Genomic DNA, 25,754 nt, shown 5'->3' on the forward strand with positions numbered 1-25,754 from the left:
ATGTACAACTTTTATTTGAAACAATTTTTTGTAATATGATGTTCTTAAGTGAAATAAAATACCTTCCAAATTAAAATAACGTTGTCATTTTAATAGAAACTGTGCACATTTTGTTCTGTACACACTCTTCTACGATGTTTTTGGATGAGTACAATTTTGCATACATTCATTTACAACAGTAATATATGTACATACGTATATGTGTAGAGCTTACTACAGTCCCGAGGTATATAACATCAACATCGTCATTATGGTCTTGACAAATGCTAATCCAGCCGCGCGTTGTGGAGTGGTTTTTATTGAATTATGTTACTGCTGAGTTGTAAAATATATTTTTTAATGCATCGAAAAGTTCTGAATACACAGTCTGACTAAAAATATATCAGTTAGAAAATATCATTTCGTGATAAATGATAAGATGCTATCATGCATTTTTCTTAAAGCTGGATAAAAAGATAATTCGCACGATATGAGAATTTTTTGTTTTGTTTATTCGATAAAATGAATTACTTTGAAATTTCTAAACTTTCATAAATATCTAAACGTCAGGAAAGTTGATATATTAATTTAATTTGCATACATGTGTAGAGTGTTTCGCATACACGGATTAAGAACACATTCGTCATAGTATTCGCCGTACAGTTACATCGAAAATCGATTTTTCGTGTTCTAGTTGTTCTAATTATTTTATGAAATACGATAACGTGACATCGATATCTGCATAAAAGGATACGGACGTGCATATCTGATATTTTTTTTGCCAAGTGCTTGTTGCAATAGGATATGGTTGACAGAAAGCATAACGTATTGCGCTATTTCCTCTCGGTCCAGCATTAAGCAGTGCAAAATTGAGTTCGTCGACGACACAGTGCGGCGGTGAAAGCAATTCGTAGAGCCTCGAAGCGATCGCCAGAAATAATTTTTGTCTACAAGCGGTTTCCCACGATCCTGACAAATAGATCTTAACGAATTCGAAACATTGCGATTGATACACTCCGCGCGTTGTGGTATAAAACGCGGTTCTCGTTGGCCAAAATAATTTTTGTCGCTTGTATTTGTCTACAATTAAATATACGTATGATACGACATACATTTCATATCATACCACATATCAGGTTACGTGTCCCCTAAAACCATTCAGATTTGGTTTGAAACATTCCATAGTATCATCGACAGTTTCGAAGATAGTTGACTGGATCGATTTAACCCTTTACACTCGAGTGGTGACTCTGAGGCACCACGGAAATTCGTTATATCACGTTCTAAGATAATTATTACATTAACGAAGTTTAGATTTAAGAAAATGGTTAAAAGCGTAACCGTTGTGTAAGTCGCGAGACTCAATTTCGTATGCATAAAATGCACATTGTCATATAAAATGAAAATACTGTAAATCAGAAAAATTATTTTAGATTTACAGTTAAAATAGCTTCGAGTGCAATGGGTCATCGTATGCGTGAAATCCGCAGTCTAATTATATCTATGTCACAACTATTATAAATAGTTACGCAGTTAAATATATGATATATATTCGAATATTTTTGTTAGCCACTAACTAAATTAGCTAGGATTGGGACGACCAATTCCCGGGCTTTTGGTTTGTTTTCGAGGATAATCAACTTCATATTCATCGAATAAGACATATCTAATTTTTGTGTTCTTTTATTTTGTTTAGTTTTGAATACGAAAATGTAATATGTCACATTCGATAAATATAAAGGTAATTATGTCTCTAAACAAACCAAAAGGACAGCCACTAGCCACCCGACACTAATCGGATTCACTGGTCTACTGTATTATAAATTCGAAAAGCCGCATCGATAAACGAGTGATACGTACATATTTGAATTGAAACCCCAGTTCTGTGTTTGCTACGTACACAAGTCTGGATCCCGGGTAAATTCCTTAAGTGGATTGACCCAAAAAGAGAACAATGAATACATCGCGGCGCGATCGGTCGAAAGAATAGGTCCATCATCGCGGAAGTAATACAATAAGTATACTAACACGAACAAGGAAAACAATCCAACAATGAAGAGGCGAAGAATGATAGAATGGTGTTAATGAATCGAATGTAGCAATTTCGCGTGCGTGGGAACGCGTGGGCCCCACATTATGTAAGACAGTTACGTGAGGAGACCGGTGTAACTGATTATTCTATTAAAAATGGGCCTTTTCCTTTATTCGTGAAAGAAGAAATGAAACATTTTTGCTGTAAACTCTCACATTAAATAATAATGATTATTAGACTCCGGAATATGCAAATGCGATAGAATCTCGATAGAAATATGTTTTAGGAATAGAGAATTGTAAAAATATATTTTTCATTTTTCATTTTCTGTATAATGCATATGTTTTTACGTTTTATGTTTAAAAAAAGTATATCCAACATGTTAAGGCATACGTTCTTTGCAATGCATATATAGGGTGTTCTGTTTAATTATGAACGGTGGAACATCTCAGAAAGGGTTCAAGTTGTGAAAAAAATGTTGTGATAAGAGTTGTTTGGTATTATGAAGCACATTGCCTGGTGTTAATATTATTTTCGATGGGTGGAGTGGTAGAGGAGAAATTTCAAGATCGTATTGAGTTTTTTTAAACAATATGTTTTTATTGTGATATTATAATAGTGGCTTTCGAGACAAATTCAAAGATCTACTATTTGATGCTATTTCGTGTAATAATGCTAATTCGCGAGCCCAATCCATCCAGAACCGAATTTTCAGGCCCGTCTACAAGAGACTTCCCTGCATGCAAGGGCCCTCTAAAATTCGTCCCTGTGCATCGTCGTTTAACAGCCATTCAACTGTAACCGCAGTACTGATTATGTGAACGTTTCGTTTACATTTTATGTCACTTCTCATTGAACGAAGTATTAGAGACAATACCTCAAAATGAACTGAATCATGCATTTGAATCCCTTTTGAATCGCTGTAACAAATGTACTGAAGTAAGAGGAGATTATTTTGAATAAAACAACATGGGATTTTGTATATTTTGGGATTTTGTTTCTATCATGTTTTATTGGTCCAGTCTTGAAAATTAATTATCATACTGTGTGCCTATTTTATAAAAAGATATAAATTTGCATAAACATGCGCGGTCTAATCATCGTTGATACGGTACATTTCTTCCGATTCACCAACAAGAGTCTCACTCTTTTCTTGTCGCGATTCCCGCTAGTTGGATAATGGTGAAAGAAATTACGGTGCTGAATGTCATGAGAAACTCCGCACATTGTTGGCTCATTGTCAGAAACTAGTCTCGTAATTGGCAGGGAGGAATGGTTGCAATCTTAGTCGCTTTATTTCGCGCCCTTGCGCAAAGATTTTTCGAATCTACGTCTCTATACACACGCACATGTCTCGCAACTATGAAACGTTTACTTTAACTCTTGTACATGACGTGGGTCTACTTGATACAAAATGCAACTACAAATTCGTGCTCTCTTGTTATTAATACTCGATCGACGCACAGTGGAATCTTCGACCGCGAAAACTGGTCAAAGGTCGATTTAAAAGAATTTTGTGCAAAACAGGAATAAATAAATGTCTGACATATAATTGAAGGTACAAAGAAGTTTAATAGGAGGAATTTACACGGTCTTAAGTCAGCTACAAGATACACGTAAATTATTTTATTATCAAAAACTGCTACATATTACGTACCGTTTAGAAGATACATATAATCGGCTTCTGAAATAGTAGAGATATCTCTAGTAATTATTGATAATTATTTAGAATTATTGATAATTATTGATAATTATTTAGAATTATTTAGAATTATTGATCATTATTTAGAATTATTTAGAATTATTTAGAATTATTGATAATTATTTAGAATTATTTAGAATTATTGATAATTATTTAGAATTATTTAGAATTCCCTGAATACTTCAATTACTGTGCTCTCCCCCTCTCTGAGTACTGAGCCTTAATAACTGTAGCAGAGATTAGAGCAGGGATTAATTTGTGTATATTTACAGTGGTATCTTACAAATTTGTATAGAAACAAAACCTTGTTTGTAATGTTAAATAAATAAAAATTACGTTAATTTTACAGTGAGCTATCTTTTTGATTTAACGATGCGATATTGTTTGATGACATGGTGATTTATGGATGCAGTTCCCTGCAACATTTCTGCGGCTTTCCGTGAGGCCGGCTATTTATCTTACTATCAAACTGAGATATGAAGTGCAGTTATGACACGCCAACGATACACTAGCAAGAGCAAAATATAAACACGTCCGCACTGTGCGATGGCACGATCAAGACTGTTTTAAAAAGTATGTGAATATTATCGTAACCTACTGCTTTTCACTAGTTCAATAAAAGACTGTTTCGTCTGTAGATATTTTAAAGCCTTGATCTAAAGTCGCAACTTAAAGTACGATAGCACTTGAAAACTTGAAAACTTTACATTTTCTATGGAATCCAAAGCTGTGCGGGATTAAAGTTGAAACTGAATGGTTATATACATATCTAAAATGCTTTATCGTATCTTAAATTCTTGAAACAAGATCCAAGAAACAAGTACATTCGGATTTTTCTTTTGAAGAATGCTTCTTTGTGCAAATTATCGATAATCGACAGGTTGCGTTTCATCTGAAAGCCGACAGTCATGTGTCACTAGTCTCTTTTACATAGCAAAAGGCTTTAGCCTTCGTGCTAATAACACGGCGTCAATGGTCATAGAAACGACGCTGAATAATATACTCGATGGAACGTATTCGCGCTATTAGTTAGTATCGTCTAATCACGTGCTTCCTTTTATGCACACTGAATGCTAAGCATCTTGATAACGGTCCGCAAGCATCCTAGGCTTTCACGTTAGCCTTAGCTTCGTGTGCTGGTTTTTCTAATGACGCGTTTGCAATAAACTAAAACTAAAGCGTACAATTGAAATACTATAAAACACGTAATAGTGGAGGCCGATTATTGTACGAATCTTTTACTTACTTATCTGAGATCATTCAGTTACAGTGGTTTTCTTGTACATTAAGGAATATCCAAGTTATTAATAAAATATGGAAAACGGGTAAAATGTTACTACCAATTACGACCCTGGCCATTACAGCCACAACATTGGACCCATTTTTTATTAAATTTACAGACACATTTAATGACATCTCATGTATATTATATGAAATTTTTATGTGATATGTGCAGTGAAGATAAATAATGAGTCAAGAAGACAAATTTTTCAAATTTTTTCATTATTGGTCCAGATAAAAAAGTTGAAAAACATCTTTTTTTTAATTGTTACCATCCCAGCCAATTGCAATTTTTGAATACAATGTTTTAGTCATTGTCTAGTAAACTAATCCCTGTAACATCCCAAAGAAAAGATCACTTGGCACGATCATAAAAAGTTTCTATGATTGAAAAGTTTTTATATTCTATCTTAAAGGGTGTACGAATATTTTTGCACCAACTGTAGATGTAGGCAAAAACATGTTAAGAATTGGAAACTCCTTAAAAGACGAATCATAGGCGCCTAGAGAAAGACACGCCGAAATCCTTAACAGTCGGATGATGTCACTTGTGGATAACTTATTCGGTTAGAAATTGCACACCCACTACGAATTTTGAAACGTTACAACGACTCGACGATGCTTATAGAAATTTCTCGTTCTAAATCTGGAGTTAGAACTCCACTGGTTTCTGAAAGACATACCTACGACTTTCCGCAAAATTAACTTATGTTGCGACACACACATTGCCAATATTGACAAGTACACAATTCAATTTTAGCACATAAGAGAGAGATTGTAAGAAACAATTCCAAAAAACTACCAACTTTTAATTTTATGTTATTGTATACTTCGGGTGTACAGAGCAATGGAAAAAAATGAAAAAATCAATATTCTTTTTTATAACATAATCATAATCTAAAGCCTTTATTCATACGTAAATAATTTCAAAGAACCAAAAAAGTAACCCTCAACATCCAGGAAACACGTTAGTATGCACAACGATCTACTTGCCTTTACAGTAATTTCTCCCTAATTCGCGCTCAGATTGCACACAGAAATGGACAATTTGAGAAGAGGAGATACGATTATTCGAGTCTTGCGGCTCGCTTTTGTAATTACCGATTGTTAATAACTATAAAAACGAGATGTCTTATTCGATAAATATAAAGTTAATTATGCCCGAAAACAATCCAAAGCCTCAGGAATTGGTCATTCCACAGTAACCGGTTCCACTACCTTATCCTTTGTGGTTCGCGCACTGAGTACACTGGCTTGGTCAGTTGATGTAAACACTCGCGTTCCGCGTGTGGTAAGTACATCTGTATTGTACGAAGGTCGAAACCCGACTCCAAATTCTATTTTAATGAGTTACAATAGTTACAGATGACGGAAATTGCATATCGATCACATATTGTACAAAGTGTTTCATAAATGTATATCAAAAAATGTGATATGGACATAATATATGCACATTCATTGTCAATTTTAAAAGTACTGTTTTTTGTTAATCAATTTCAGTGTTAATGAGACAAGAGTTAACTAACGAAGTTATTACGTAGCATTACATATATATTAACATAATATTCTAATGTTTATTCTCGTCTCTTAGACCAACAAAAGCACTGCTAAATAATTAGGTACCATATTATAAAGTACAATTTCTTTTATTGATAATTATCACGAGCAATGCAAATACATTCTCCTCGTCGATGACTGTTATCAGTGACCGAAATAAAGTTTCCGTCACCGATTATTATTATGAGTGACCAAAACAGAATTTCCCGTATCGATAATTGTCATGAACAACTAGAATAAAGTCCCTTCTTAAAAAATTGTTACAACATTCATCTATTAGTGTATATGCAGTTCGCCCGAAGCGGATGTCGCTGAAAGTACGCGGGAACGAGGTGAAACACAAAACCAGTAAGCATTGACCTGGCCAGAAGGTTGCCTTATTGGTGCATAAGGCTGGACTCCACGGAGCTTATTTTACGATATTGCTGGCGAGCCGATGCACGTGCCTCCCCCCCCTACGTGTTCATTCCTTATTCGTACAATGCTTACTGCGACGCAAATGATCCTTTATAACAGGCACCATAACAGTTACAGCCGAACCAAAAAACTTTATTTTCGATTTTAACGTTTTCGATTACAAATACATCTACCACCTGCTCTGGCATATGATAAGTTGAGAAAAATGATAAGAAAAAAAAGTTTAAAATTACTTAATCTAAATTCGGTTTTTATTTTTGTTTTTTGAACGATGTCGCAGTTCTTACCTGTAATAGCAGGGAACTAATATCAGGGTAGCATAGTATTTTTGTTTTCGAGATATCTTCAATTTTCCGATCTTTTTTTGGTTTTCCATTTTTGATAACCACAGCTTGCAACCGAAAAATCTGTAAAAATTCTATAATATGCAGCTTGATGTCCGAAATAAGCCAAATTTTTTTCAAAATTTTAGAAAGTCACCGTAGAGAGAAATGGGCGGAAGAGCGTCCAAATCTAATTTTCCCTCACGGACAAGTTATAGGGTCGAAATTTTGCAGAGATGAGTTTTTCTTGGTCAGCTGTCGAACGGTATAACACTCATTAAAAACCTGTAAGGACAATTTTGATCATCTTAATCGACTAGTCCCTTTTGTTTGTATTTAAAAAAATATTTTGTCAACATACAAAACATAAAAGAGATTTTGTTTCTTAAAGACACCCGGTCATGTGACGAAATATTTGCAAAAAATATGTTCGGTTTCTGTGAGCTTTCCTCTTTCCACTCGAACTTGTTAATTCATGGCACTCTGGAACTGTAATTAGGGTAGGGCGGAGAAAGGTCACGGCGCACACCAATTTAGGTAAACGGATCCATGGTAGTCGGCTAATCGTATCGCTATCACCTTGTAGTATTTGAATAAAGTTGTAAAAAACATAATCGACAGGTTTCCAAGCAGCTGAATAGTGTCATTTGTACTCTCAGAAGGATTTGAGTAATTCACTTTTGGCCAATGACACTTTTTTTTATAATAATCACATTTGTGAATATACATATAAATTGCAACAAATTAAAGATGGCAAAAATCGCAATTATGTCACAATTTTGACCAAAAACTGTAATACACAATAGCAGTTATTTAAAAAATTGTTGTAAAAAACATTTGTAACATAATCGTGTTTATTATTCAAGTTGTAGCTATTAAAATTATATTCTTTGTCAATAATTACTATAGATGACAGAAATTTTATTTGTTGCTCCAAGAAATGAGACAATAAAAAGAATCTCAACAATATTATGTTAACAAACATACTAATACGTTGGTGTATAACAACATGGTTAGTGTTGCGGAATTGAAACAATTTGCAACGGTTGCCCTCTTTTCTCAATAATATCGAACTTTGTTAACACAAAATAAACCTTAAATTGTCAAGGAATTTACAGTGGTATGCATAATTATAGACTCAAATTAACTTTCATAATTTTACAGAAATTTAAACAAAAACCAAGAAAAAAAACTGTTCGTATATTTAGATGTTATGGAAATATAGAAATATGATATTTTGTAAAAGTTACATTGAGTCTATAATTATTCACACCACTGTATCTATATTTCAACCACATTATCTTATTTACTAGGATAAGAAATACTAAGTATTACTTTCCATAGAATTTTGATGGAATCGGGCTTATGCAGTCTTCTTTGATGTTTTCACTGTACAGCAATAGAAAATGATGGGCGACTTGTTTTAGGTGTGCGAATCAGGCCGTAATAATTATTAGTTATTACTTACTACACGTATAATTGCAAGTTTTACGTTTCTGAAGTCTTTGATTTCAGAAAACGCAGCACGCGATAGAACAGCACAATAGTGCAGCAACTGCAACGACTGAATAGTTCATAAAAAGCGAAACGAGCAATTTAATGGACAAAAAAGAAAACAGCAGTTCATTCTGAACCGTCGTCGAGGCGAAATGGGCTTTCTTCTTACGCCGCGCGTCGAGACGAGCGTAAACGCGAAAGGTGCAATGCGTCCTAGTTTCTTAAGTAACTTCGCTTATGTGTGGGTATTCTACGTCTGCATATACTACGTTGTATATGCGTTAGTGCCACTCGTTTTCATCGATCAAGGTCGCACTTATGTTCCTTTTCTTGATAGGAGTTTAATTGCGCTGTCCATCTTCGAACTTATTTGTGCATTCCTATATAAGCAATATGTGATTCTTGGGAATTTGTATACGTTAAACAAAAATTTGGAAACCACTTTTTTTTCTACCGACTTCGTCAAAGAGAATTTTCTCTCTCTCTCTCTCTCTCTCTCTCTCTCTATCAAAGCTATCGATTCTTCAACGTTTAGGATTTAACACATTGATTGCTAAAACGGTCAATATGCTTAACGCTATCTTTTTTATTAGATTTCGAAATGCAGGCTCCCTTACCCGAACATTTATTTTTATAATAATCTTGTATCCAAACGTTCTACTATTTAATCATTGTATTATTTAAATACATTATCACCTAGTAGAAAACTTGAATGAAATTGTTAGATAATAGAATGTTTCGGTATCAAGATAACACGAGAATAAACCTTCGGATAAAAGAGTCTCTACTTAGAAGCGAATTATTGGGAAAGGATCCTACAATACAGAAGCGTAGATGGAAGTTTACAGCCTCGGAAATTTCACTTTCAGCGAGAGGAAAACTGATTATCATATCTTAATGGGCTTAGCGTGCATGCTACTGCTAACTCCCAAGAATTACTTTATTGAATAAGAACCCTTTTCGTAAAAGTTCCACAGGAACAGACACATCATTCAACGAAACGTATAAGTTCAAACAAAATTTTGTTCACAACATAAGCTGCCTATTAATTTCGAAACCTGGTATATTCAATTCTTTACATTACGATTTTTTTCACAGCTGCGATAATTAGAATTTCTTCTTGTTAGCGATTTCCTAAAATTCTTATTCATTATATGCATGTGTTTACTTTAATGATTAAAGTATTGATAACGAGAAAACATAATTTTATTTCTATTCGAAAGAAATTATTAATTAACAGCAGACTGTGGATTTTTATACAAAGTAGCAATTGCCTGGCATTAATTACAAGATACGGAAGCTACATAGACATTTAATTCTTCATTTTTTAAATTATTTTATTGAATTAAAAATAAAATAAAATAATACAGAAACAGATATAAATACAGATACAGATACCAACACAGGCACAAACATATACATATACAATTACATATACAAAAATACGTACATGTTATGAACAAAGTATATTACACATTATATCGATATAAATTGTGCATAGTTATTGAACACATGCATAATTGCTTTCATATTTTTGTTTCTTCTTTCTGAACGAATCTTTGCATATTCGACGAATTTCTAATGTAAGATGAAACGATGGAGGAAGGATAGTCGTAAAATTTTATTATCGATCACTTAAAGCCTCGTAAAATCGAATTATTATATTCAGATAAAATCGCTCATTAAAACTACGTTTTATTAATGATGAAAACAGAAGAAGTAATGATAATACGTTAAAATAGATGGGATCGTAATAAATAGGAATTTTGTTAACCTTTGCAGGGGCCGTGTCTTCAACGTAGAAGAAACGTCAGTATGAAAAGAAAAATTCGAATCTTACGATGCACGTAAACGGGCATTCAGCACACGGCACAAGGCAAAAAATGGGTAAGTTTCTATTTGAACTCTATTCTCGCAATAAATAATTCTAATGGCGACCATTATATGTATTTCTGTTTTTATTTATACATAAGAAATAAAAAATTTCTTATATATTATTAATTTGCTTTAATAATTGCTTCTAAACGTCGTTGGATGCTACTTATCAGAATTTCAATGTAATATTTATCGATATTTTCAAATGCTAATTGCAAATGCTTAAAACAATTGTTCTTGTTCGTTCGTTTTTCTAATGGCAGTTTTGAGTCCGATACACTCCATTAGTTATTTATCGGATTCAAGTCCGAACTTTGTACCGGTCATTCCAACAATTTAATATTTAGATCCTCAAAAAATTTTTGCTCGGGGTCGGAATTTATTTTCTGCAAAATAAATTCTTCTTCGAGCCCGATTTTTAAAACTGCCTCTTCTAAATTTTCGTTTATTATTTCAATATAATAATATAATTTGTGCCAAACTACGAACACCGTTCCATGAAAAACACTTCCATAACATCAATGATCCCCTTGTAGTTTTATTTATTTCATATTTTATTTTAATTTATTCTTATCGGACTTTCATTACTTGATTAACCAGGTTTTAAACTTTCACAGTAGTGAGATTAATCGAGTTGCTCCGCTTCGGTTGTAGCACGAGCAAAAATGTCACCACGGAACATGTTTGAAATGACAAATTGCAGCGCGATATGGAAATCATACATCTTTCATCGTTCTAGAAGCGGTTTAAAAATTACACACAGGAACTGTCGATTTGCAAACTGATAATTTGAGTTTCACGACACGAACGTCTCGGCATAAAATCGCGCGTACAATGTATTCGAAGCACCTCGTAAACGTACAGAATAGATATTACACGGAGGCTGCTGACGCCGATGCTGACGCTGACGTTACATAAGGCATTCAAGGTGTCGCGATGACGCTACACGAAGGTGTGCTGAGTTCGTGCTGATTTTTTTTCATCAATGTCGACCGTTCGTTTGGCTCTCCGCAGTCTGCCAGTTAACGGTCTTTGCAGGAATTTCGCGAATTTAGAAGCTTGCCAATCTTCTAAACCAAGCTGTTATTTGTGCCACATTCTGATATCTTGTAAGCTTTGATTACACGCACCTATACGTACATCATCCTCCAAAAGAATTAGGACACTTACAGAAAATTCAATACATATGAAAACCCGATAGGAAATTATTTTTCAAATTTCAAAAATTATTTTTCAAATTTGAAACGTTATAATTGTTATAATTTTGAAACGTCAATTTTATAAAAGAAAATTGAATTTTCTTGGATTAATTTAGGCATCGTTTTAGTAGTTTTTCGATTATTTCTGATAATCTTTCTTCTTCTGATTCTGAGGTCCCATGCGTTTTAATACATTCCCAATAAACAAAATGCAATAAATGGATGAACTAATTGCATAGGTAACAAACACTTACAACTTAATATGTACTTTGTTACTTGCCATATTGCAGAGTAGCAGACATTGCCTAAACTAAATGAAATATTGATTTGATTATAGAAGAAATCATGCATTCTATTATTTTCATAATTTGAAAGCATAACCTCGAAACTTCTCGTTTTCGTTATAACGGATAAAAAATGTCAAAGAATAGAGAAAATAAGATATGTAACCAGGAAAATCTGGAACGTGCTGTAGAAGAAATAAATAAAGAAATATCACTAATAAAAATATTACAATAGATTACGCATTGCAATACAGATGAAAATAATAAATTTATGAATATAAGTTTGTTTATAACTACGTATCAACAAGCATTTGTATATAATTCATTAATTTCAGTTATCTTGTAAGAAGAATTTATATACGTTCTGAAGCTTTTTTAAGTATATAAACTTTTCTATGCATATATTATACAGGTACAGATACCGGGACAACAAAGTATGTACAGCTTCTGAGACTGGTCTGTCTGGACTGTCTGGGTTATTTAGATAATCTCATAATTTTTAAAAATAATGGTTAAATTACATCATTTATGAAAAATTTTTGTTATGGTTTCTTCAGTGTATATTCTTTTCAATAAGTACTATATTGTTTTATTTAATTCCTTTTATGTTATAATATTCTAAAATATATTAGAACGGCATCTTAAGTATCCGAGTATTAGTACGTTTACTTTATCTGTCGATTCGCACTATCTCACTCGTTCTCCACTCGTCTCATTCCCTTCCTATTCGTCTCTCTTCATCACGATATTCGACTAGTGTGTGGGACCCGCATTCCTAACATGGCTCATCTTGTGATGACAATAACATTTTTAAATCAATTAACAATAACATTTATTTTACTTAATACTTCATTCCCCCAAATTACACAGTTACGCTATTACAGAAAGGATTTTTAATTAATGAGAAACACATGTTAACTAGAATGTTCTAAAACTCCTGGATGTTAACCGTTGGGTAACCGAACTTTCCTCAAAATAGCAATCGCAACTTTTGTATTGTGAGATGTTAAATTGTTAATATATATTCAAATACTGAGATCATGTAACCACTAATATAATTGATTAATTTAATTTATTCCGCTTCTCTCTATAAGTAAACGTATTTTGCTCGTTAAACAAGGAAGATTCACTTATGTTGGTGTTTTCAATTGTCGTCGACAATTACACGCAAATAGTCTAGTTATGCAGGGTTAAGTGAGTGACGCAGATCTATGCTTCTGTTTAGCCTAGCCTTATTTCGCTGGTTAAGAACTCGGTTAGAACTGTGTTGGGAAATGATATAACCGAGGTAATTTTAATGGAACACCTACCTCGATATAGGACAAGCTGATTTCAAGGAATTGTCGGGGAGTGCCGATATCCAGGATGCGATCCGTTCATTAAGGGCAAACCTAAAAGCTGGATCAATCGGCTCTAACCTCATCTCCGGAAATGACTCGGGTCGATTAGATTGCATTTGTAGGAAGGCTATTTTGAGATCATTGCGTAAAGAGTAAAGAATCACAATTAACATTTAACAAATTAGTAGTACATGTATATTGGTTTATTTAAATAAATGTGGTAAATAGATACGTAATATGTAAATTTATCAAATGCGATTAACCGTAAATACAACATTATACGACTATATTTCGAAACGGTATACAGTCAGTCCCATAAGTATTTGTACCAACACTGCTTATCAAAAAAAATTGGTTGAAATCAATTGATGCATTTAGAACATTTGTTTACTGTAAATGGACACACGTATAAAGTTTACTTGTAGCAAATTGAGTAATGTATAAAGAATTCTATATTTAATCTTCGTACTACATAATAACGGTTCACAAAAATATTCGTACCAGATTTTAACAAAGGCAGTCTTGTTTAGTTTCCATTATCATTTCACATAGAGAATGGTTTCTATTAGGATAAGTCGTGGATCGGAAACGCGCTTGATAACGATATAAAACTAAATAGTACATTAATATAATACATATATAATGGAAAAACACAAGAGCAATGGTGTGCAAATCAACTAGCAATAATTTACAAAGCAAATTTTTGAAAATACATATTTTCATAACATTTTTTACGCTAAATTTAAATTCGTAAAAATGAAATTTGTAAGCAAATGTTTTGCATAACAAAAAATTTTTCTTTTTGAAAAAGTTATCATAGCGTGAAATTCATACCTAACATTCTTTGTATCCACGTGAATGATATAAAACAAAACAAAAATAGTATAACTGTCTAAGGTTGCAAGAAAAAAACATACATGATAGGTATTATCACTATATGAGTTATTATCTCATGTATCCCGTTTCATTCGCACGCGAAGATTTTTATTAAAGATAGTATAACTATGGTTCAACATAACATAAATCAATGAGTCAAAAGTCAAAATACTGTAAATAAATTTAGGAATAAAATGCTATACTTATCGTAATCCGTTCTTTACACACACAATGTTTATAGTTTCTAGATTACACTCGTAATGTAAATCTTCTAGCCCATTAAATTTTCGAGGTATATTCAGACGAAAATTGTTCATTGCACAGGTCTGTGAAAGATAACAAACTTTTATGGGTTCGTCCCGGACCTAATACCACGCGTTGACTGCATATCGCACCTCTTATTTTAGAGAAATAAACATACCCTATTTGAGCTGTTTACCCCATTTTACCCTACATTCCCCTATTATAAAGAAAATGTCAGCTTCAAAACTTTATTTTTGTGAAAATTATTACGTTTTTTTTATTGATATGTTATCTAAAATGCACCTACTGAGTTCGTTGGACTTTCTTCTTCCTATGAAGCTTGTCCTTTTGATAATTCCGCTGTTTAAATAATTTTCCTAGCACGTTCATAATGTTCTGAATTGATAGGATGCGGTTGTACTAAAAGTTTAAATTATTGTGTTGTTATAATTATCTTTCAGTTGAATATTATATTAATATTCCCTAAAGCTCCGATCCTACATCATCCCATCAATCATCACCCTACATAAATTCCCATTAGTAAACTGTGCATTTGTATGTAAAATCATGGTGAACAAACTTACACAATTTCGAAAACATCGGAATTTTCGGTTTGCCAAACTTGCTTTGTAAGCAGTAAATGTGTTTACATTACATTCTGTATATTCCTTACTTTCCTCTGCAGAGAGTTGTCGAATGACCATGAAGCATATTGAGTTTATATAAACACTTAATCAAAATCTTAAGAATCGAACGGAACAAAAATAAAATTCTGATCGTCGATAATGATTACTTGTAACTAATATATAATTCTGGTTATCCGTAATGGTTATTCATAATCAAAAACCGTTTCGATCAATGATTATAGATCTTTTTTGTAACGAATTAATAAACTCGTCATGAATAATTATTATTTGTAACCAAAAACTACTTCCGTCATTTATAATGGTTATCAACAACCACGACACATAAAAATTTATTTTTTCTAATCATTCCATTTTTTTAAATTTCCTTCCAAAGTTAACAATGACAATCCTTTATGTGAATAAAAATGAATTTTCCATCGCTGATTTTTTCTAAAAAATTTTTGACGTAACTGTTATTTTTGGCCTCTGATTTCATTTTATTTACAATATTGTGCAAAAATTGTTGTACACACTGCCTGGTAAACTAGTCCTACCATTCCAAATAAATTCAAATTATGAAGCGTAACAAAATTATTGTGTTTCAAATGGTGTTCGAATATTATCGTTACTCCGTGCAAATCAAAGTATTACGAAAGTTATACTTCTCTTCTTCTTCTAGATTGCTCTCTATTGGGATTATGGAATGAAAAATGAATATGATTCTAATTCTTTGCTTAAAAGGACTTTATTTTATTCCTTTATTGAGAGAAGGTATATGGGCGAAAACGATCGAGCGACCAAACTCTACTTAGAGTCCGGTAAGAAAAAACGCTTCTTTTATACCCTTTTTGGGTTCGTCTTATCCACCAATCAGAGACGTTTTATTTGTCGCGTTTCACATTGTATAAGTGACGCTGGGACCCCCAAATAGTCAGGTTACGATGTATATCTAATGGTACCGGTGATGATGTATCGCGGTATCTACAATATACAGTTTACATCACCGTCGTCGCCCGTTGACGGAACCGGCGAAAATGTAAACCGATATCTTAGTATCTTAGTACTAAGTAAACTATAGATTAATTTTTGTTCGAGGCTAAAATTTCAACACTCTCTTTTTGGCCAATAGCGTGGTTGACGAAGTCAGGGTGACTCCAGGAATTGCTAAAATGTTTCCCACCGAGCTGTACCCAAAAGATTCCACGAAATATACATATATGTACGTTTGTCGTTAAAACGATGAAAAATCGACCAGCGTGTGTCGTCGGTGGTCGTCGAGCCGCGTGTTTTGCGCGTATAGAGACGGCTGTGAATGGCTCGCGTATCGTGGGGCTCGGTTATCTGGATCATCTGGAGTATCTAGAACATATTGATCGCGGCTAAGTAGTTGTGCCGCGCCGTGAGCAAGCAGTAACGTTGGGGCGTCCGCACGGAAAGCACACGTGTTTCATGCTTCCGCGACCGCGACTGAAACATCGGGGCCCGCTTTTGTCAGTGCCGTGGCATCAACGACGGGAAAACTTGAGGGAAAGTGCAAAGCCCCGGCGACCTAACCCGATCGTAGCGATTTCCTCGGGTTCAAAGTGGTCTCGAATGCGAGCGCCTCGCCGCGCCGCGCCGCGCGCTGCGACCTCGGTCACATTTTTTTCCTCTTTGTCTGTCGCCGTCGCCGTCGCTGCCGACGTGGAAAACCGACGGATTCTTGCTGTCAGTGGCGAAACGGACCCGGAAGAGGTCACTCGCTCGTTTCGGTAGCGTGTTTCGTGTTTGACAACAGGTCGCGACGCGATAAGTGAATTACGAAATTCTGTGCAAGAGCCGTCTACGAGTTCTGTTCGTTATCGCGAGGCTAATGTGATGCTACAGTTTTGTCGGTGAACACTGATTAGACACTCTACCGTCGTATTGTCATTGGAGTGTTGAATTTGAACCCTTCTCGAGCACGCATTAAAAAGTCCCCGAAGAACGCGTTGCGACTCGTTTTCTTTTCTTCTATTGATACCTGCTGGTTCAGAAACGAGGTTTGCGAAATGCAATCGCAGATCAGAGGTGCCGGATAAACAGTTTCTTGCTAGCTAGAACACTGCGTAGGTATTGCTAATTCGGACTCGTGGCAGTTCGTTTGTTGCACACTCAAAGTAACTGTTATTTTATTTTTATAGATAAAAATAACAAAAATATGTTTATGCAGATTTTTCGAGACTTTTATCGTAATGTATGGCCGTGCAAACAGATTCATTGAATTAAGTCGCCGTTAATCTATCTCTACAATCACAACAATTGCAAACTGAACAATTTAGAACCCATCAATTTGACGGGCTCGTAAGTGCATGTAAACCTACTGCTAATGAGATCGAAATTAGAAAGATAAAATATACTACAGGAAATATTAGCTTAATTCTTTTATATTCTAGACATCTTAGTAACATTCAGTTCGCTCAATATGTTACGATTAAAGTGAATTTCAAACATAATTATAAATTAGTGTCGTCCATATGTATGTGCACTTAACGTGTTAAATTGTTTGTAATTTAAAATCGTTCTGTTTCGGTGCTTGTACAATTGCATAGATAGGTGCTTCAGAAATAGTGATGCACAGTTCGCCCTCGAACAACGCGGGGGTAGGTTCTCCAACTAGCTGCATACTAATTGAAAATCCGCGTACAATATTGTGTGTACGTAATTTGCTTTATAGTTTTTTTTATATATAAATAGATGGTTACATACACTGCTTATATTAATATACATAAATTTAATATACGTAAATTTAATATACATAAATTTAATATATAGAAGATTAATATAATAATAATATAGAAGATTACTCGATTATCACTTTGAAGCCGTGACAACATCGACGATCGCTTTTTCGACGACAACATCAAAGGTCGCGAAAAAACGCGTTGCTTAAAACCCGATTGTTTAAGGACGAACTGTATTTTTATCGCGAAAACTGAATCTACTATTTTGACATTGTTGGAATTATAAAGACCTTATTTAATGTCGTATCGACCACTGGTGTAGGTTATTACGTCCTTATCGGACGTATGTCGAGTCCCACGTGACATTATACATTAGGCCTGAATATTTGACGTCCGATAAGGGTTAGAAGGTTTTACACTTAACATTAATCCTTTTGTCAATAAATTAATCCTTTTCTAAATACATTCTGTTTTGTCATCCTTCTAAATCAACAGATGTCAGTCAATTTTAATACTCAGTCGATTTAATTTTAATACGCGGAATTTGTGCTGTTGTGAACACTTATTCGTCGAATCTCTTTTAAAATACTACTGTATTTTACTGACTGAGTATTAAATTTAACTGACGTCTATTGATTTATAAGGATGACAAGACAGAATTTATATCCAACCCTTCCGCCATTATTTCTATAATGAAAAGTATTTCATTAATTGCTAATCAGTCTCTGCTCCTATCATTAACAAATCATAGATGTATTCCATTATCATTGGATAACGGATTTGATGTGTTTGTGATTAATATAAACAAATCACTAGAAAATATTTCAAGAAAATCAAAAAACTGTTGCATTAATTTCAATTCGTTTGAAATGATTAAGGGCGGAAATCAATGTTTATGTATGTTCTGTATGTCGTTATCACTGGAATCTTTAATCTAAATTAATCCTATTTTTGGATTATTTTCACTCCTTTGAAAATAAAGTTAACCCTTTTGAAGATCTTATTCGCATTTTTGAAAATTAAATTGGATCACTCTTTTACAAAATAAATTTACATATTTGTAATCATTTATATTAAAAGTCGTATTTGATTTAAAAACAGATGAAGGTGAGAAATTGGATCGGATGTCGAGAAAAGACATGCAAGTCAACATACGTTACACATAGTCAATATTTTCGACATTGCATAATGTGCATACAGGGTGATTCCTGATGATGACAAAGCGGTATTTAAATGGTTTCGAAGCGTGCATCCATAGTAACAAAGAATCCTTCTACCAAGATAATTTTAATGATTTTTTTTCAAAGTAAACAACAACATTATGCTATGAAAAATAAACATTAATGTTCAATACAAAGATCGATGACTTAAAAAAAAGCATTAAAATGACCTTGGTAGAACGATTCTTTGTTACCATCATATGCACGCTTCGAAACCATTTGTCATTTTCTACTGCCTTTCGTAATAACGGAAATAACTTAGGTGTTCTATTTAAGTGAATCACTTGTACAAGTTTACAAGTTAAGTTTTGTTTCTTTTCTGTTAGTTAAAAGTGTTTTATTTTAGTTGCCATATAATATCTGAAAGTTGTCGAGTATAGTCTTGTTTCATGTGACTTTTTGTGACATAAAATTACATTGAAGCTATTGAAACTGAACGATATAAAATGTGAAATTGTAAAGAAGCATTCAATTAAAATTTATCTCCAGCTGTTATCTGTCCATGGTCAGATAGGAAACAGAGCAATACCGTGAACCGAATGCTTGTCTTTATCGTTGGAAAAATATACGTAGCCTTATATAATAGGTATGCACTGATACTCCGTTTGTAAGCCATGGTGGAAACATGCGTTTCATATTACGACGGCTTACTTACTTATTGTTAAAAATGCCAATGTGCACTACGACTGATAACATATAGTGGTTTGTTGTTCGATGTTTTCTAGAATCATGTTAATGCAAACAAAACAACTCGAGTTCGATCATTCGGTTATGGTTCGTTCTTATTATTATCTCTTAAACATTTACTGGAATTGCATTTATCAAAACAAAACTGCTGCAGAAGAGTTCCATTATTAAGACATAATTTGTTGTTGTTTCTATTGTTGAACGATTCGTGTTGATGAAAACAAAACGAGTAAAGTTCAATCATCTTAGTATAGTTTAGTCCACTCAGTATAGTCCACTCATTAAGATATAGTCTAATATCATTTCTCTTGTTGAACATTTACTGAAATTATATTAATCAAAAGAAAACAATTATCAAGTTTAAATATTAAATAAAAGACATTCGCCGCTTTTAGCGTATGTTATCGGCTATTATCTTTATCGTATTGTTTTTTGGTAGTCGTACAAATTGACTATATGATCTTGCAAGCAGTTTTAGCGACCAGGCAAAATTACTTGAACGAGGAATATTTTCTTGGATGATTTTTCGTTGCAGACAATAGATTATTTCACTCGGTTTGTTATTTTATATTCGATACACTATATTTCAAATACACATTTTAACATGTTTCGTTCTATTTACGTTGAACATTCACTAAAGTCTCAGGTATAACACGCAGTTTTCTAATAGTACTTTGAAAGTCAGAGATCAACAGTTCAGAATTTCTAAAACGTTGTTCAAAAGAGTCAACAATTCATGTAAAATCGAACCAATTATGTATTTGGATTAATATAACGTAGCAAATTTTTATTTAAAGGAAAATCATCGTTCTTGCTTTTAGATACGCGCAGTAATTAAAAGTTCTATTGATAAACTTTCGGTAAACAAACTGTAGGTTCATACTAGACAAATAAAACTGTTTTCCATAGACGCAGAAGAAAGTCGATTAATCACGTCGCAAAAATACACAATTCCAATCTGTATTACGTGTTTTCAATACACGTAATGAAATACGCATAATTATTTCAATTTTAATTTTCATTATCATAAACATGCAGTGACAATGGATTCGGAATAGTGTTATTTTTAGTTTATCTCTGTGTTTCAATTGGAACCACTGTTTTTTAAACTGTTATACACCCACATTCGTATAAGTACCGAAACAAAATGAACAATGTCACGTTAATTGCACATTATTTTCAGTGAAAATATCTTTTACCGTCATCGTTTAAATTCGAGTCAAGTTGTTTATAAAAGCAATCATTTCATTAATCGAAGGACAAAAAAAATACTTCGTGGATGGTCCGATGTTGCATAGTGAGTGGTACCATTTCCCAAACAGTTGGTCAATATTCATAATTTCATACGATTTTTATGAAAATTGGCGCTCGTATGTTTTCGGGGTAAACACCGTCATTTGATGTGGATATAAAATAAATATTTTTTCAAAAAATTTTTAATGTAGATTAAACTTACTATTTATTAATTAACAAAATATATATTTATTAAATAATATAGAAATAATAGAAAAATAGTTCTTGCCTCCTGCATTCACTCTCTCCCTCACACGCTTTCGGATACAGCACTTCGTATACACGCTTCCCACCGTTCTCCATTTAACCTCTCATTCGCACATTCATATATTGCCAAACTAACCTGCACCATACTACCAACCTATTATTCTTTTTCACACCATTCTCACACCATATCACACGCTTACTTTAGGACCTATAAACCAATTCTCGCACCTTCGACTTATTTTTTGCAAATATCAATAATTTTCCGATATTTGGCTACGATTATATAATTGGAATATAAAATTTAATATGATAATCACAATTTCGACATCTTTAACCCTTTGTACTCGAGTGATGATTCTAAGGCGTTCATTCATTGATCTTGTTGTGATCTACAAAACGATTAAAGAAGGAAATTTTTAAATTTTCGAATGTCATCTCATTTCGATGTTTGTAGCTTACATAAAAAATATTGAGACTAAAAACTATCTTCTATCGTTCCTAGTAACTGTAATTTCTTTTAAAATTTGTCAGACAATATTTAGTAAACTAGTTCTCCTATCATCTCAAAAACCTTAAAATTATTTAGTATAACGTAAAATAGCTGCTACTTGTTGCCATATATTTCGAAAATTGCATTTTGACCAGCTTTTTGGGAATAGGTACCACTGTGTATCGTGAGAAGCCGATCGTCATGTAGCCGATTATCGATATACCCAATTAAGATCAAGAGAGAAGAATTAGCTGTAATTAATCATCAGTGTTATCGAGAAAGCGCGTGCTCTTGTCGTGTCTGGGAACAAAGTTATTCGGTCCTAGAAATATGGTGCGAGACGGTGCGTTGGCTCTGTTTGCGCTTCTTAATCAGTTCAATTGAATAACGTATTAATACGTTGGGGTCATCGCGAGGGGTTAATCGCAATGTCCACGCCGGACACGATGGACATCATTGATGAAGCGGAGCAGGCGTGGCGTGAGTATTTTTACAATCTTCTCAGTGCCATTTATTTTCAGAACTCTCTTCAGCTAGTTTCCTTACACTCTTAATACTGTGAAGACAAACGAATAGTTGACCTCTCTCAGCGCTGACTAAAATAGAAAAGTATAGTAGAAGAAATGTCGACATTTTAATACCATTTCTGTGACGTTTCGGTGACCATTTCTTTGTAGATCACACACGTGTAGTGTTTAGTGTAGTTCTAAAAAAGTTATTGCGCTTTTAAAAGTTGTCCGACGACTTTTGTTCACAAGTAAGTGTGAACAGATGCAAATAATTTGTCCCATTATGAAAAGATATCAAATGTTTATAAACATGCTGGCAATCATTAATCACCCAGAATGTAACTGACCAGAGGTGTGCGGCACATGATGACCTGATTAAACGACGACTTACCACGTTTCTGTTGACACAAGTGCTTTCGATTGCACATCGTTGGATTCGCATTCTATTTAAAGAAACTATCATGACCTAGAAAAACCCGTCATTTTTCAGCCAACTGTTTAGATCATGGTGTGCTCTCTTCCGTACCAAACAATTTTCGTTAAAACTTTTTCTCACCACCTTTCGTAGTTTCTGAGATATTCTGAATTTTCATATAAAACAAACACCCTATATAAGCTTCCTCCTGGTTGAATAACGCAAATATTCATGTAATTGCCTAATTTTTCTACTTGAAAACTTCTTAACGCCACATAAACATATTGGATATAATTTTACTGTCACGCACGATCCGATCTCGCGCTGTTATCCGTTAAAATATCGATTTGCTGACAATAATAAATTGCTCATAACTCTCATCGGAGATGGAAAGGCTAGTTTCTAATGTATATATATATATATATATACTAACATTGGATAATTTCGATGATATTTTAATATGTGGAGAAGGGTATCATTCGAAACAACTTTCTCCTGAGGCATAATTAACGGAAAGCCTTAATTTCTCAAAAACTATTGCCACTACCTGTAGTATACCTGGGTATACCTATGTGATTATATTGCTAAAATGCAAAGTACATAGTTACATTCTAGTAAACAGTCTACGCATAAGTAACAGTAAATTCATATAGTTTTAGCAGGTTTTTCAGAAATCTATAACTCTATTCTTTAAGTCGACGACAATTATTTTGACTCGGCAATGCGGAGGTTCGCTTATACAAATCCAAGGTGTCGAAATAACTTTTGTTAGACAATAATTGAACATGATTCCGACTTATTTATTAACATAAATAAATCATCTGAGGTCTTTTGAGGACCTCAGAAATCCCCGATTGCGAATGATTTTTGGTCACTGCAAACAAACAAAAAATTCTGTATTTTGGAGAAACCACCAGATTTCATTATACTGCAAAATACCAGAACCCCGCAGATCTTTAATTCAGACTTCCGTTTCATCGATCCACTAAGTTTAGACATTCAATGAACAGTATCATTCGGTGCAGTCCCCGCCAGCATCCAACCCTAGGGTAGTTTCCGAACCGTGAGACCGTTAACAAGGGGTGTAAACGTTTCTCCTGTCGCGCCAAGTTATTTGACTCCCCTATTATGGCGTGCCAGTTTGGCGCCTATACCTCGCCGTTTGACGATTTCGTGAATTCGGAAATTTCTAAACTTGTAAAGGATCTGACTGAATTCAAACACAATTCCGATATATTCTCTCTCACGAATCGAACGAGAGGAAAGAGAACAATTCTCCAAAATACGTTACGATATTACTGGCTCACATATACCGACAGTCGAAACGTTAACAGTTTCGAATAAAAATTAGTACATAGTTTCGAAAAAATTACGATACTAAATGTTGATTGATTGATAAAAGATTGTTTTATTAAATAAAAAACAAAATCATTGCAATTCTTTTTATATAACTGTGTATTATTTATGTACAAATCGATTCATCACTGTATTTCCTTCAAAAAATTATTAACGTACTTAAGTCGAGAATTTTTAGTTGAATATGCTACTATTTTGTTCCACTGTATTTCCATAAAAATTCTGTTTTTCAAATTAAATTGTTTAGGTCAATGAATTGTTTCATTTGTATATGTTTATTGTATTTTGCAAATTTGTATAGAAACAAGACCTTGGTTGTCATGTTAAGTAAATAAAAATTACATTGAGATTGGTGAGGTGTCATTATTACCAAAAGTTTCATACTTGAGCGGTCACGAGAGAAAATTCTGATCCGGGTACTCGAATACTCATACCCCCATGCTCGGTGCTCAAACTGAAATTCGGGTTGAAATGAGTACATACTTTGAATACTCTGAGTATCTGGGCACCTATATTGTACGTGTTCTAGTATAATCAAGACTCGTTGAAACGAAACACAGGCTTTCCAGATTCGTAAAAAGAGGCGTAAAGTAGAACGTAACTCTATTCTTACGTCGCACAATGCGAACTGATTCCCACGCATCTGTGCTAGGTGAGATCTACGAAAATACTTAGCATGTTGCTCACGCAGAATCATTCGAAATATATGTACTGTTATAAGATTTTGTGATATTGCGGAGGTTTCTCGTCCTTCGCGCCGGTGAACACGTTTATTTATTAACCATTGGACAGCGAAAATTTTTTAGTATTCATGGCTGCCACGGCCAGATTCATTCAAATCTTTACAATTAATTTTCATTTGTATATTATTAAAACCTCTTTGTTGACACCACAGTTAATCCTTTTATTAGTTTCAATATTAACAGTTAATAATTACAGATGACTGCAACAAAATTAGAATTTAGTCCATTTAAAAATGGACGTTTCGTTGCTTTTCAACTAAATTGACGGCCCTAAATGTACAATAGGATGTCCTTATTTGTTGACTTCCGATTTTTGTTGGTCTTGGCTTGTGTTGGTTGGGTTTGGATTATTTCTCAAATAATCTGTACAACGTTTTATTTTTTTTACTAAAACTTTTATTTTAACTTTTATCTTAAGGAAAGTATACATATTAGGTAAAGAACTATGTACGTTATGCACAGACGACTGAGCGACCAAAATCAACTAAATAGACCGCGACTGAATATCGCTCGTTTATATACCCTTTTAGTGTGGTCTTCTCCGCCAATCAAAGACGGTCATTCATCGTGTTTTACATTGTATGCTACCGCCGATGTGCTCCGACGACACCGGCGATAATGTATCGCGGTATTTATAAGTTATAGTTTATGTTACCGCCGGTATGATATTTTCGGACCTCAGTCCCAAGTGAACCGTAGATAAATTTTTGTCAGAGGCTAAAGTTACTTTTTTCAACAATAAGTTTCAACGATTTCATTTCATCTTCAAACATAATGGTGCTTCTTCATTTAAAAGAAACCGTCAAATGTTTTTGACTAAACCTTTAAAATTACGTATATTAAATGTAGTTTATGTTGCACAATCTGACAAAGTTACATTGTATATACTTATTTTTTCCGT

General features: G+C 33.7%; 1 protein-coding gene across 13 annotated transcripts in view; it reads left to right on the forward strand.

The window, feature by feature from the left end:
• Window positions 1-25,754, forward strand: part of LOC117220656 (echinoderm microtubule-associated protein-like 2) — a 70,918-nt gene that overhangs the window by 6,599 nt on the left and 38,565 nt on the right. For 3 of the 13 annotated variants that reach the window (XM_033470854.2, XM_033470856.2, XM_076518671.1), the window contains exons 1-2: window positions 16,651-17,318; window positions 22,000-22,310. The exons of 1 other annotated variant lie outside the window; for it this stretch is intronic. In XM_033470854.2, the coding sequence (XP_033326745.2) occupies window positions 22,259-22,310 (52 nt within the window). In that variant the 5' untranslated portion in view covers window positions 16,651-17,318; window positions 22,000-22,258. Of the gene's footprint in view, window positions 1-10,570; window positions 10,676-16,650; window positions 17,319-21,985; window positions 22,311-25,754 lie in introns of those variants that run through there. 9 more of the 13 variants (XR_013032669.1, XM_033470853.2, XM_033470845.2 and 6 more) reach the window with 8 other exon arrangements.

This window comes from Megalopta genalis, chromosome 2, assembly GCF_051020955.1.
Source record: "Megalopta genalis isolate 19385.01 chromosome 2, iyMegGena1_principal, whole genome shotgun sequence".
Lineage (NCBI taxonomy): Eukaryota > Metazoa > Arthropoda > Insecta > Hymenoptera > Halictidae > Megalopta > Megalopta genalis.